General features: G+C 37.6%; 2 protein-coding genes across 2 annotated transcripts; one reads left to right on the top strand and one right to left on the bottom strand.

The window, feature by feature from the left end:
• Positions 1-6,684: 6,684 nt before the first annotated feature.
• On the bottom strand, positions 6,685-8,073 carry LOC148548526 (uncharacterized). Its single transcript, XM_088495636.1, has 2 exons — positions 7,961-8,073; positions 6,685-7,414 (listed from the first exon to the last, which is right to left on the bottom strand). Exons 1-2 carry the CDS (start codon positions 8,071-8,073, stop codon positions 6,685-6,687), a joined length of 843 nt encoding a protein of 280 aa, XP_088351762.1.
• A 2,214-nt stretch (positions 8,074-10,287) lies between these two features.
• LOC148548525 (lysM domain receptor-like kinase 3) lies at positions 10,288-11,103 on the top strand. Its single transcript, XM_088496422.1, has 4 exons — positions 10,288-10,413; positions 10,529-10,618; positions 10,711-10,789; positions 10,937-11,103. Exons 1-4 carry the CDS (start codon positions 10,288-10,290, stop codon positions 11,101-11,103), a joined length of 462 nt encoding a protein of 153 aa, XP_088352548.1.
• Positions 11,104-15,518: the final 4,415 nt, after the last annotated feature.

Here is a 15,518-nt window from a genome sequence, read left to right as displayed (position 1 = left end):
CCTTAAAGACATCCAAAAGCTTATCGGCCGACTGACGGCATTATCGCGCTTCCTCGGAGCATCGGCTCAAAAAGCGATCCCTTTCTTCAAACTAATGGAAAAAGGAGCCCCTTTTAAATGGGAGACGGAATGTGAAGAAGCATTCCAACACTTCAAGAGGGTCCTAGCGGAACCACCAATCCTCGCCAAACCCCAAACAGGGGAAACACTTTACCTGTACCTCTCCATAACGGAAGAGGCACTCGCAGCAGCACTCGTCCGTGAAAACGAGAAAAAGGAGCAAAAACCCGTATACTTCATAAGCAAAGTCCTACAGGATGCGGAAGCTCGCTACTCACGCTTAGAAAAGCTAGATTTCGCACTCCTTACAGCCTCCCGGCGCCTACGACAATACTTCCAAGCTCATCCCATGACGGTTCGAACCGACCAAGCGGTCAAGCAGGTTTTGCAGAAACCCGACCTAGCGGGAAGAATGCTAGCGTGGTCCATCGAACTATCTCAATTCCAGATCAAATTTGAACCCCGAAATGCGATCAAAGCACAAGCCATGGCCGACTTCATCGCCGAGATGACTCCGGGAAATCTCACCCCCGAATCATGGAAACTACACGTCGACGGCTCGTCAAACTCCACCTTCGGAGGCACCGGAGTCATACTCGAAAACCAAGACGGGATCACGATCGAACAGTCGGTACGATACGAATTTCCAGTGTCAAACAACCAAGCAGAATACGAGGCCCTCTTAGCAGGCCTATCCTTAGCCCGGGAAGTCGGAGCAAAGGTCCTAGAAGTAAATACCGATTCACAGGTAGTCAGTTCCCAAATTAACGGAGACTACCAGACACGAGATCCCCTACTCCAACAATACCTCGCCAAGGTAAACAAACTAAAGGAAGGATTCGAACACGTTACCATACAGCACGTTCCTAGGGAACGAAATGCCAGGGCAGACCTACTCTCTAAACTAGCCAGTACCAAACCCGGACACGGTAACAAATCGCTAATCCAGGAAGTCGTTAAGACACCCTCCGTGTCAACAACGACCAACGCTCACCTGACAATCTCAAACCAGGGATCTTGGACCTATCCTATCCTGCAATACCTCCTCGATGAAACACTGCCACCAGACCCCAAAGAGGAAAAACGAATAAAAAGGGAAGCCGCCAACTATACCATTGTCGCAGGACAGCTATACAAACGCGGATTCTCGCAACCCCTGCTCAAATGCATCGAACCCAAGAACACGGAGTACATACTCTGTGAAATCCACGAAGGCTGCTGCGGCCACCACGTCGGAGGCAAAACATTAGCCCAAAAAGTCATCAGAGCAGGCTACTTCTGGCCCACGGTTATCCGGGATTCCATACAAATAGTTAAAAACTGCGACAAATGCCAAAGGCACGCCAATATCCACCAAGCCGCGCCGCACCAGCTCAGCACCATATCGGCAGAACGGCCGTTCGGCACCTGGGGCATCGACCTCGTCGGACCCTTCCCTACGGCACCCGGCCAACTTAGATACCTCATTGTCGCCATAGACTACTACACTAAATGGATCGAAGCCGAACCCCTATCCTCCATAACGGCAACCCAATGCCGAAAATTCCTCTGGCGACAGATCATCGCCCGATTCGGGATCCCCGAGATCGTTATCTCGGACAACGGAACCCAATTTACCGACAAAAAATTCAGAGAATTTTTAGAGGGGCTACGTGTATCTCACCGTTTCAGCTCGGTAGAACACCCTCAGACAAACGGACAGGTGAAATCCGCAAACAAAATAATCGTCAAAGGACTTAAAAAGCGGCTCGACGAAGCCAAAGGACTATGGGCCGATGAACTCGGATCGGTCCTATGGTCATACCGAACCACACCTCAGACGACCACGGGAGAAACACCTTTCCGACTAACATACGGTGTTGAGGCGGTCATTCCGGTAGAGATTGGAGACCCAAGCCCCAGAAAAACAGTCGGACGTAACGACGAGGAAGCAGAACGAGACCTCATTGACGAAACAAGAAGCATAACCCATCTCAGGGAGCTAGCCCTAAAACAGAGAATCAGCCTAAGATACAATCACGGAGTCATCCGGCGAGAATTCGCGGCCGACGACCTCGTCCTACGACGAAACGATATCGGTCCCCCGACCCCAGGAGAAGGGAAGCTCACCCCCAACTGGGAAGGACCATACAGAATCAAGGCTGTAATCGGAAAAGGAGCGTACAAACTCGAACGGCTCAACGGCGACGAAGTTCCGAGGACATGGAACGCCGCCAACTTGCGACGATACTACGCCTAGAAAGGTCGCACCTTTGTCCTCATTTTTGTTTTTATTTTTAGTACTTCTCCTACCAGTTTACGATTTCTAAGGTTTTTTTTTTTGATTTCTCATCTAAGTTTTAAACTCGGGTACTCTTTCCCGCCATCAACGGAGGGTTTTAACGAGGCCCAACCATCAATAAAAATTCCATTAAAACAGCTATTTCTATTTTCCTAAGTGTCCCAAATACGGAACAAAAACACGGCCACAACTGGGGGACTGATCACCCCCCAGGCCCAAACACGCGGATATCCACAAAAGAACCCGACCAAACGACGGTCCGAGGAAACAAATAAAATACACACGGAATAGGCTAAAACGGAATGAACGATAGGCCCGGACGGCCCAAAAACAATGCAACAACGGAACATACAAAAAGGCCCGGACGGCCAATAAACACTATTAAAACGAAAGTAAAGTGTTCCGAAATCTCAAAATACACGGCCCTTGGCCATCCGAAAATATCCAAAACACAGTTTAAAGAAAAATCCAAAGAGATAAAGATAAAAGCTACTCGAGGTCAACGATCTGGCCATCACGAACAGTCTTGAAGGCCTCCATCACGGACACATCCGCACCAGGAGCCAGCACTGAAGCTTGAGCCCTCATCGTTTCCTCGGTAGCCGCAATTGCATCCTTTGCATCAGCTAGCAACTCCGTCTTCTCCCTCTTCAAGGCAGCGACCTCGGCCTTCAGAGCCTCCGACTCGGCGAGAAGCACGGCAGCTTGAGAACCCGCATCTGAAGCCCGCTGCCGCTCCTCTGCCAATTAGGAAAGAAGCGAAGTCTCAACCTCAGAAAGTCGAAGGATCTCCGCCCCAGCCTCCTCTGAAGACTTCAAAGCCTTCTCCTTCGCAGCCTCGGCAGCCTCAAGCTCCTCCTTCAACTTAGCCACCTCGGCCTGAGAATGACGCAGCTTCTTATCCAGCAAACCAACCTGTGCCATCACAGGCTTAGCCTTCCGAACGACAATGGCTGACCGGAGGAGAGCACGATACACCGACTTGGCCTGGAAAGAGACATCACAGCCATCAAAGAACGGCTCCGCACCAGGCATCAAGTGTTCATCAATGAATCCCGGGGCATCAAAGCGCCGATCCATCACACTAGGCACAAGACCCTCTTCCTCAAAGGTCTCGCTGCTCGGCTCCCCATGCCTTTGTCTCTTCCGAGAAGCCTCAGCGGCCGTCACCACGACAACCTCAGGCGAGTTCGCAGGGCCAGGAGAAACCTGGGCGACGACCCGCGCGCTCGAGGAAATTACCTCCTGAGAAGCAGCCCGTGACCCCGCAACGGGGTTAGAAACAAGAGTAGCGGGGGACGACGACCCCTCCTCCTAGGCCATCGCCGCCTTCAAACGTGACAAAGATGTCAAGCCACCAGCCATCTCAACTGCAAAAAATACAAAAAATCCCAAGTTACGAAAACGGGAAACAAAACATAAAAACCAAGAAAAGAACAGACACACACCAACATACGACCGGCAAGCAACCTGATCAACCATCACGTCCCGAGGATTAAGAGGACGCTCCCCAAATAACTGCCACAGAACGAGAGCAATATCCCGCTCCTCCGGGGACAGGAACTCCTTCGAAATCCGAGTAAACACCGACGGGCCCGGCTTAAAGTTCCAGTAACCGACGTTCACCCTCCAACGTCAACCAAAAAGGATGATGTCCCCCCGCGGGACGAACCTTAAAATAACCACTCTTAAAACCGTGAAAGGAATCTTCATACAAACCGAAAACACGACGATGGGGCTGATCTCTGAAAGACACATACCCCTTCTTGTGCTTCCCCTCCTTAGTCGGAAGAGTACACAAGAAGAGGAAAAGGAAAACATTTACTGAGGCAGGTAGCTCTAAAAAATCACAGACAAGTTTGAAAGACCGTATCGCCGCCCAGCTATTCGGATGTAGCTGGGACGGCGCCACGGAGCACCGGTTCAATAACTGCTGGACAAATGGAGAAAAGGGAAGCCGAACACCAAGCCGGGTAAACATCGCCTCATACACCCACATCCAATCCGGCACAGTCGGGGAGTCGAGATTGGTATAGCAAACCCTCTCGTCAACCCCAGGAAGGGAAAGCTCATAGTGGCATTCAGCATCGCCACCCCCACAAACAGCCCCTTCATCGCGGAGCCGTTGGAGGTCCGCCTCCGTCATCCGCGACGGCGTCCCCCAGACGTCACTAGTGACCCAAGAAAAAAGACCAGGGACACCCCCCGCCGGGGCCACCGGAGCCCTCACACCCTCCGTCCTTCGGCGAGCCATACCTAAAATATCGACGAGCACCACCGTCAGCCAAACCTCACGGCAGAAAACGGCGGATGAAAACCAAAAACAAACACCGCCACCGCACACCACCAAATTGTACGGTGGCACTCGCCCCCCCCTTACGGGACACAACAGAACTATCTACCACAAAACTACTCTAAAACTACACTTAGCAAAAACAAAACAAAAATGCAGCGGAAGACAGAGCAGAAGAAGCAAAAAGAAACAGAGAAATACCAACCTGATAAACCAAAGGAAGTAAACCCGAAGGAAAAGTGCCGCAGAAGAAGATCAGTCGAAACCGCAGAAAGAGAAATGGAGAATGGAAAATGCTCTGATTGGAAAAAGAAGCAATAGAGAAGTAAAAGCAAAATGAGGGAACTGAAGAAGGAAAACCAAAACGGTTTTGAAAAAGTAAAATGACGAAAATACCCCTAGAAAGCAAAGCAAATGTAAGGGCAAAAGAGAAAAAACACGGCTCGCAATAAATACCCCCCATCGAAAAAAGTAACGCCTCGAAGAACGCAACAGACGCGACTGATACGGAAGAGTCACGTCAGGCCTAAACGGTCAAACGAATCTTCCACGACACGAAACTAAGACACCAACCTCATCTCGAAGGAACCAGACGGGCACCCGAGAAAAATTGAGCCCACAAACGAAAAACAAACGTCTCCCAGCGACAGACCGATCTCGCTCGCTCTCCCGCTGCGGGGGCAACTGTTACGGATCCGGGCCACGGATCCTAAACCCAGGACTGCACCTTACCCGGCTTCCCGGGTCCAACTCCGAAAGGCCCAAAAACCGGCCCTAACCAACTTTTGAATTCACACGTCCGTCTTATCTTGATCAGATAAGATAAGATAAGAACACCCATCATCTATAAATAAGAGGACCCAAGTCCCTCCAGGTATTCATTCATCCCTCACACTTTCTACCTCTTAGATCCATTCTGACTTGAGCGTCGGAATGTCTTTGCAGGTACCACCTCCCATCGCTCCAGTCAAGCAATCCGGCTCCAGCCTTGCCCGCAGGTTCCCGATCCACCCTTCAACCCGTACCGGAGACATCTTGTACATGTATCAACCTTCGCCACTTTGACGGAGGTCTTTTTGGAAGTACATCAATGTAGGCTACTTTAAATGGGGGACATATATATACTTTCACGCATTTAGTTTACATTTATATTAGTCATTTTAACGAATTGTGATTGATGTTATCCTATTTAATTCCTACAAACACGACTCTTTTATGTCACAGATACGTGGGGTAACGGTGTTATATATGCTTGGTTGTAATGCATATACAAAGTAATTGATGAGGGGATTTTAATTAGGTCAAATACTGCACCCGGGAATATATAGTAGTTGAGTTTTGTATAAACAAAATACGGAGACAAAAAAAATCAGTTTAAAGTAGTTTATTTTATAATTTTTTATCTCATCAAAAATTTTTTTATAATTTTTTATTATCACTTATTTTATTTTATACCTTTTAATTATTATTAGAATAATTGAGTAATACGAAATATAATAACTATATAATTATATATATATATATATATATATATATTATATAATTATGAATATTAAATTAAATAAAATAATTTTAAATATTATCTTTCTAATATTACCGCATGTATATGTTATTAATTATGATAAATGTACGCAAAAAAAAATCGCTTATATAAAATGCATATTAATACAAAATATAAATTAAAAATAAATTAAAAATACATATTTTCATATACAAATATACGGTAAGTATGTCTTGGTTGTTATTCTGTTATTATGTTTTTTCTTTTACTATCTTTGATATATTGCTATACTTAAATATCAAAATAATAATAATAATAATATTAATAAATATATAATAATTAATTGAATAATTAATTTTTTATATACACATAATAATTTTAAAATATTAGTGCTATATTGCATGATTTTGTAAATTGGTGTAGAGTATAATGTTTTTTTTTTTTGAAACAAAGGAAGCTCAACACATTAAAGTGGAGCAAATAAAAGAAAAAAGAAGACACATAACCAGCTACCAACAAATAAACCAACCCCTACTATCCCCAGTACTCTCATCCTCCCCCAGGATCACCACCACTCCATTCCGTGTAGCTCATCAACGTCCTTGTGTGTATGACCTCCAGACTTGCTCTTGCATTCTTGAAGATTCGTGCATTCCGTTCCAACCAGATGTTCCAAATCACTGCAAAGAACACTGACATCCACATCTTCTTCCCCTGTTGTCTATTATGCATTCCATGCCAACTCTCAAACATTTCTTTAACAGTTCCGGGAATCACCCACTCCCTTCCTAGTAACCTCAGCCACTTGCACCACACCTGCCATGTTACCTCACACCTAAGGAATAAATGCTCAACAGATTCTAATTCCTTGGTACACAGTACACACATACTATCCCCCAGAATGTTGACTCCTAGTTTAGTCAGCCGCTCCTTGGTGTTAACTCTACCCACTAGCACAAACCACCCAAAGAGCTCAATTCTCGGAGGGACGAAACCTTTCCAAATGGAACTCGTGAAGCTATAACTCGTTATCTCAGCTGATAATGTCTCCGCTTGTATAGCCTGGATCACACAACTAGTAGAGAAAATACCTTTATTTTCAAACTTCCACACCACATTGTCCTCCCTACCTGATGACAACCTCACTGGCCTTAACCTCTCATGCAGTTGATTGACAAGCTCCAGCTCCCATTGGAACAGTGCCCTCCTCCATTGAAAATTCCAAATCCAATCAAGCCCATCCCAAAAACCACACTCCCCGATGACAAGTCCTTGCTGACTGGAAATAGAGTAGAGCAAATTTAAACGGGTTTACCCAAACGGTATCCCCCAACCCGACAGGTTGAAGACTAATCCGTCGCGAATCTGAGCTCCATTTAAGGGTCTGTCGCTGGCCAAAATAGAGTATAATGTATTTTTATGTTCTTCCCTTAAGCAATTGAAAACACAAATTTTACCTAAAATCATAAAAAAAAAAAAAAGAAAAAAGTATTGGGCCAAATACCACCCTAGAATTTATAAGTTTTTTATTCAAATTAAAGAAATTCTTTGTAAGAGAATCTCAACGATATTGTCCGCAAAGAAATGGTAAAACTATTTATCTCAAAATTTAATTACACTACAATATTTATATTTAATTGAAAGAGGTTTTAGTGGAGGTTTTTAAAAATCTCCAAAATACACTTTATTTATGACAATTTATAAAACTCTCCCTAATAATTAATTCATAATTAAGATTTAAACTCTCTAAAAAAAAACTCTCTTCTTCTTAGTTTTACAGAATGAGACCGAACTAGAGAGAAGAAAAGAGAATGGCTGACAAAACCCTAAGTTCTTCACCGCCGGTTCTGCCGCCGTTGTGATAGTCGGTTCCGCTGCCGTTGCAGTCGTTGGTTCCGCTGCCGTTGCAGTCGCCAGTTCCGCCGTTGTTTTCGTCATGGTTGTTGTAGGAAGCTTCTCAATCGAGCCACCTCATCTATCAACATTATGGTTTCAGATCTGTTTGCTCTGTAGCTACGGTTGCTGCTGCAGTTTCTGCCGCCATTGCTGTCGTAGTTTCCGCCATCGTTGCTGCTGTAGTTGTCGCGTCGAAAGCTTCTGAATCGAGCCACTGTTTCAGATCTGTTTTCTCCTTTGAGCTGCCGCTTGTATTCTTCTTCTTCTTCTTCTTCATATTATTTAATTCAGTAGTGACTCACGTAGTTTATTCTATTAGTAATTTTTATTCTTATATAATTTGCTTATAACATATTCTTATGTTCGTGTAATCTACTGGTACCATTCATGTAGGAAAACAGGCATAAACCCACCGGGCCGGTCCGCGTAACCTGCCAAAAAAGGCGGGTTGGACTGAAAAATTGGGACCGCCAAATAGCAAAAGCCTGCCTAACCTGCACCGCTTAAACCGTGGGCTTTGGCGGGGCGGGGCGGGCTTCCCCGCCGGGCTTAATTTTTTTTTGGTAAGGGGTATTTTTACAATTTTTTTCGTCAAAATCCAACTTTCCCCAACCCAACTTACAAGAGAATGAAGATGAAAATTGAATGTTTTGGATTATGTTTATTTTGTTTTAGAGACAATATTTATAATTATGTTTTGGATTATGTTTATTTTACTTTGGGAATAATATTTATAATTATTTTTGGATGAAAGCTTGGTTTATAATTATGTTTATTAGATATTTATAATTACAAATACTTTAATGTTTGTGAATATAAAAATTATAATTTGTTTATACTTTTAGAAATTATAATAGTTAAAAGTAAAAAATAGAAGATATTTTTTTATGCCTTTATATATATTATTTAATAGTAAAAGTAAAAAAAAAGAAGAGAATATTTGGCAGGTTTAGCTCGCTGGCCCGCCAGCCCGCTGTTAAGCGGGGCGGGCTGGGATTCTGGGACCGCCTCACTAGGCGTGCTTCCCCACTTGCCACCCCTACATTCATGAGATCTTGAATGGATGTTTAATGTGCATGTTTGCTATATGTTGAGAACAAAAAAAACTGTTTTATTGAATCAAATATTCCTCTGGCAAATGATGCTAGGTGGGTTTCATCACTACAGGATTTGAATGTGAAAATTACAAAATCAGAAGAAAAGTTTTCCAAAATGAATTGTTTAATGCTCCTTCTTGTGTCCATGCATTTGATCAACGAATTAGACAAATTCAGTTTATTAATATCAACTAACCAACAAGTGATAAAAGCTGCACCAATAGCTTCAACAAAATGCTTGGTGTTTGAATTAGCATTAGGAAATATTAGAGTGATATGAAAATCATGGAAGATGATTTTTTTTCTGATTGTGAAAAAGCTAAAGTGAATAGCATAATATTATAAGCACATGATAGATTGCGATGATCATATTTGTGTAGTTTCCTCCTTAGAGATTTTGATTTGCTCCTGTTTCCAATATCTGTATATGTAATTCAATTAGATCAAAGTATTACCAAATGCAATAATAGGTAGCCTATGTGAACTATAAGCAAGATGTTGTTTTCTGCTTGTGTGTTTCAATGTGTAGTGGCAATTAGAATTACAGAGAAAAACAAATATATGATGATCTTTTTTTCCTTTTTTAAGACAAAAATAATCAAACAATTAAGCCCTACTAGATTTGGGAAATTACTTTTTTAATACAAAATCTTTCATTATTGCTACAAGTTGTTGTTAATATGAAATGTCTTTGCAGGATGGGGAACGGACGAAGGACTTATAATAAAAATCTTGTCTCATAGAAATTCAGCTCAGCGTGAGTTGATTCACGCAGCTTAGGCTTCAGCTCATGGAGAAGATCTTCTTACATCATTAGACAAAGAACTTTCAAGTGACTTTGAGGTTTGTTTTTAAATCATTTCTATCTGGCTTGTTTTATGTGAATCTCAGTTTGACACATTCAAAGTAATTTGACTTAGGAAAACTGATATGTGCAGTTATAAAAATCATGGAAGATGATTTTTCTTTCTAGTTGATTAAGTTATATTAACTATGACATAATGTTAAAATGTTCAATGAATTAATTATATTGTGATCATGAATTCATAATAATAACACTTTTTGTTTCTTTCTTCCTTATCCTTGTAAAGCATCTAGCAGTGGTGAATATGAAACTTCAGGATCCACAGCTGCTAGTGCTTCTGGCCTTTCAGCAATTATGGCAGCAAAATCGATGGAATTCTCTTATCAAAAACTAGCCAAGGCTACAAATAACTTCAGCTCTGATAACAAAATTGGTCAGGGTGGATTCGGAGCTGTCTATTTTGCAGAATTGAGAGGCCAAGTAAGAACAAGCCAATTATATCTTTAATAATGTTATATAATCTTCTAGAATTAAAAGGACAAATAAATTATCTTTAACCATTAGTTCTTTATCTGCATAATTTTATTCTATGTAGAAAGCAGCAATTAAGAATATGGATGTTCAAGCATCAACAGAGTTTCTTTCAGAGTTGAAGGTCTTAACACATGTTCATCACTTGAATCTGGTAACTACTTTCTTCTACACCAAAAGGTCGAGTTTCTATGGCATTCAGTGAATCTCAACTTGTCTCTAATCAATTTAGGTGCATTTGATTAGATATTGCGTCGAGGGATATCTTTCCTTGTGTATGAATACATTGAAAATGGAAACTTAAGCCAATATTTGCATGGTACAGGTGAGATCACATTCATATTTTCATGTCATAACACATTACATTATGTACCAAAATTAAGCATGTTTATGATTTTATGCTCTTAAGTACCGAATTCAACATTTAATCTTTGTTATCATACTAGTGACAATGTTGGTAACATGATTCCAGGGAGAGAACCTTTGGCATGGTCAACAAGGGTGCAAATTGCTCTGGATTCAGCAAGAGGACTTGAATATATACATAAACACACTGTTCCTATTTATATCCACCGTGATGTGAAACCTGCTAACATATTAATATATAAAGACTTCCATGGAAAGGTTAGTTTATTGTAATATTTTTGGCAATAATCATTATTTTGCAATTTTCGTTTATTGTAATATTACCTAAAGATTGCATATGGCCCAAAATTGAGTAAGCATTGGGAAACTATAGCTGTGGGCTATATTATTGTGTGAAGTGATTATTGATTATACCTCTTTTAATTTAGATATGCTTTTTGTAACTTCTACTTTCTTTTCTGTCAAGTTGTTGATTTAAGATTCTTCTAAGTGAAAGCTGCTATTCGGCAAGGTAGGAGAAGTATGCCGATTAATGGATATGAGGCAAGGGATGTCATGGCTCTTTTGCAATGTGCTAAGACATTGCAAGGTGATCTAAAAGTGGCCATAAAGGAAGACAAGGACTGATATAGTCGTTTCATGCCTCTTACAGAAGTGGTAAATGGTGAAAGAAGTTATTGGATCTATAAATTATGAATATTATTATGTATTTGATAGCTTTTTCTTACCTAAACGTGCTTGCATATCATGGAATTTGTCTTTAATCGATATTTAGTTAAAATGATAGAACAAGTTATCGATGAAGATGGCTCTGTTAAGGACTCTACGGTTTGTTCTATATCTTTTGCAAGTTTCCACTTCCATCAATTATGCATCATTAAAATATTTAAAATGATAAGCTGCAAACTTCTTTTAAAAAGCGGAGATGGCTTATGTTGCATCTCTTATTTCCTGCTTCTTTAATTGAATCTGACCATCATTACTTCTCCTTGTTGCAGAGTCCAGCTCTTAAACAATCATGACAGTAAGTCAGAGTACTAGAGGGAAAGGTAATTCCATCTTACCTTTACTATGTTCTATAATGTCAACAGAAAGACATTGGTCACTCGATCGTGATATTTAAAGATAATATTTATTTTGAAAAGAATTCTTGTGGTACATTGTATAATTTCTTACCACAGAACAGTAAAAATAATACTAGCAAGGATGGATTGCATTTATACGACAGATTTGATATACTTCTTTAGTTGAGAATACCTGCAAGCAACTAGTTTCTCTCAACTACTTTTAGAAGAATGGATCTTAGAAGAATTGAACAACTAATGTCCAATTTGTGATCATTATAACTAATCAAGTTATAATGAACCTCATCCATCGAAAGATTTCATTCAAACTCAGTTTGACCACAATCATAACTTAGACCCTGGCTTATCATGCTTCTTCCATATCTCCATTTTTGTTCTTTCTTTATTTTCTTCCTTAACTTACTTGATAAATTATTTGGATTTTATATTACTTTTTAGTATAGATGATGACTAATGAAACTTCCTAATTTCAAGCCTAACCTGTGATTTTAAACTTCTCTGACTAATTCTCCTGTTTTGTTAACCAATGATTATCTCTTATAATTCCCTCTGCTTTGTTGCAGGGAACAGCATTGGTGGTCCTTGTCGGACTTGTCGTTGGTTACCACCACTAGTTCCTCAAAGCTTGGAAGAGAGAGTTTCATAGATCTTAACTTCCCTGCCCTAGCCGAAGAAGATGATGCAAGCCAATTTGAGGATTCCGCGATTTCGGATGCAGAGTTTGTGAATCCAACGAAGGTTTTTCTTAGATGAAAGTGTTTTTTTCACGATGATTATAATGATTATCTTGGTTGTTATTGATCCAAAAAAGTACTAAAAAGTTTTGGTTCAATATTTTTCTTTCTTCTTTCTATGTTCTCTTCTCAAGAACAATTTTTAGATTGTTCAGTTACAGCTAATTGGAGTAATATGGTTTACTCTATAGTTGTTATTTACTTAATAATTTCAATATCAATTATCATTCTTCTGTGATTTTAACTCTAATCCAGTTCTTCTAAAATTACTATGGCTTAGTTCATGTAACATAGACTTTGGAGTTAGATCCGAATATCCATTAACGAAGAATTGAACTAAACCTCTTTTCATACTTATTCTGTTAGTCATATTTAACTAAATTTTTCTTCTTATCTTTTGAATATAATTTAATAGTAGAATAAAAGAACAAAGACTTATTTTAGAGATTTTTATTTAATTAATGATTAAATAAATATATAAAATGAATACAGATGTCATATATTAAAGTTTTTTTTTTGTTTTAATTTATAATTTTAAATTTTGATATTAAAAAATAGATTTCTAATTTGAGAATATGTAAATGAAATGAGATTAATGAATTATTTGAAATTAAAAATAAATAAATAATTATAGAGTTTGTGGAGGTTTAAAAATCTCATAAAATAGTTAATTTTTGTTAAATTAAAAAGTTAATATTTGGTGGTTTTAAATTATAAAAGTGATTTAAAACTGCCACAAAAGTTCAATATAAAACTCTCACTAAACACACACAAAACCCCCACTGAATAGATGGTGGAGGTTTCTAAAAATTTCGCACAAAAGATCTCATGGTACCTCAAATTTTGGGAATTTTAGAAACCTCACAAACTATTTGGTGGGGTTATAAACCTCCACAAATAAAAAAAAAACTATCACAAATAAACAAAAACTTTGTAGTATTAAGTGGATATGTAAATACATATGAATATTTATATAACTTGCATATTTTTCACAAAAAAAAAATTTAGTAAATTTTTAATCCAGTCTCTATCCCATTTTACGAAAGATAACGTAATATCTGATAAAAAAAAAAAAAGAAAATATTTCGGTCCTGTTTTTCATTTTCATAAAATAACATGGTCTTTTTGTGAATTTTTTTTTCAAACACGAATAGAAACGGCTGAGATCTAAATCGTTAAGTGCTAACGTAAATAGTTAAAAAAAGACAAGTATCAATTTATCTCTAAATTTAAATTGATCAAAAATTTATTTATCTTATTCATATAGACGTATAAAACAACGTGTTTTAAAATTAAATTGGTTAAAAGTTTATTTGTCAGGATCTATTTATCTTAAAAAAATTTTGATACAATATTTTTTAAGTTATTTTTTATTTATTATATTAATATTTTTTTAATAAATTTTTGAATGCATGGTATAATAAGTACAAATTAATTAATAAATTATTTAAATTTTAAAATATCATTTATTATAGAATTAAGTAAATAATTCTAAAAAAAATTTAAATATATAAATAATAAAAAGTGAAATACAGTTTATAAATTAATAATAACAACTCTGTGATGTATTACTAGTTTTATAATTTAGATAATTTAAGCAATAAAGTAGAAACAAATGAATGTATTATTTGACATAATAATAATAATAATAATAATAATAATAATAATAATAATAATAATAATAATAATAATAATAATAATAATAATAATAATAATTTTTACTAGACTATGATATGCACAAAATTTTTTTAAATAATAACAAACTTAATTTATTATCTTTTTAAACTAAATTAATAATTATATTTGATATTTTTATATTAAAATATACTAACAGTTGGCTAATAATACTAAATAAAATAAAGTATATATAGTTTTTGCTGGCCAAATAGTATATATATATATATATACTCAAACAATCAATAACATAATTAATCTATTAATATTATAAATTGTTAGAAGGTCTACTAAGATTAATAAAATTTAGTAATATAAAGAATAACATAGATTAATTAAATTTTTTTCTACATTGAATTTAAGAATGTTATAATAATTAAGCAGTGATATGACTTAATATGAACTTTATGAATTGTTTGTATATATATCTATATATAAAATAATTATCTCTCGTATATAACAAAAATAAACCAAATCAACGAAAACTGAATATCAAAGTAAAACCACAAATCTAGTATACCAATTAACCTAAAAGCAAAATTATATAAAAATAAAATTTTTTTATTTCTATCTTAATATTCTAATAATTTTAGTAATTTAATTTATGTGTCAAATAATTCTTGTAGTTGATTTAGGAGATTGATTATGACATATGAAAGAGTTTTTAATTTTCAGGCTCTAAAAAATAATATGTCATTATTTTATATTTGTATGTTTAGAAAAATATAAAGAGAATATGAACGAATAAGAAAGGATATAAAACTAAATAAGTGGTACAATAGGAACAAAAAATTAATAATTAAGAGAGAGAAATACTTATTAATGATATAAAAAAAAGTTTGACAAATGTCAATTTTATAGAATTAGGTGGATTATTAGGTTTATTATTTAGTCATTCCAATTGTTTATACATTGACCCACTAATTAGTCAGGCCCAAAATGAATAAAGCATAATCTATAGGTATTATCCAGATCAACATCTACCCGATCTCACAGAGGTCAGACACGGCGACTTGAGTTCATCCCTACTTATCTAAATAAGTAACTGACTCCTACTATCTCTCCTATTCATCCAAAAAGGAGATATCAATAACCTCCCTACTAAAAGGGAGTAACCAACCCACCATCAAAGGTAAACTACTCAAAAAGTGGTTATTGACTCTACATCTACACTTATCAATTTTCTGACACCCTT

Source organism: Arachis ipaensis, chromosome B8, assembly GCF_059453495.1.
Source record: "Arachis ipaensis isolate K30076 ecotype BB chromosome B8, ASM5945349v1, whole genome shotgun sequence".
In the NCBI taxonomy this organism is placed as follows: Eukaryota; Viridiplantae; Streptophyta; class Magnoliopsida; order Fabales; family Fabaceae; genus Arachis; species Arachis ipaensis.
The sequence above is the reverse complement of the archived record's forward strand: the minus strand, read 5'-3'. Positions and strand labels throughout refer to the sequence as shown.

Coding starts and splice junctions, on each gene's coding strand:
- LOC148548525 (XM_088496422.1), top strand. CDS start 10,288: ATGGCAGCAAAATCGATGGAATTCTCTTATCAAAAACTAGCCAAGGCT. Junction 10,414..10,528: donor TTGCAGAATTGAGAGGCCAA/GTAAGAACAAGC, acceptor TATTCTATGTAG/AAAGCAGCAATTAAGAATAT. Junction 10,790..10,936: donor CCAATATTTGCATGGTACAG/GTGAGATCACAT, acceptor ACATGATTCCAG/GGAGAGAACCTTTGGCATGG.
- LOC148548526 (XM_088495636.1), bottom strand. CDS start 8,073: ATGACGAAAACAACGGCGGAACTGGCGACTGCAACGGCAGCGGAACCA. Junction 7,415..7,960: donor CCGGCGGTGAAGAACTTAGG/GTTTTGTCAGCC, acceptor CTCTATTTCCAG/TCAGCAAGGACTTGTCATCG.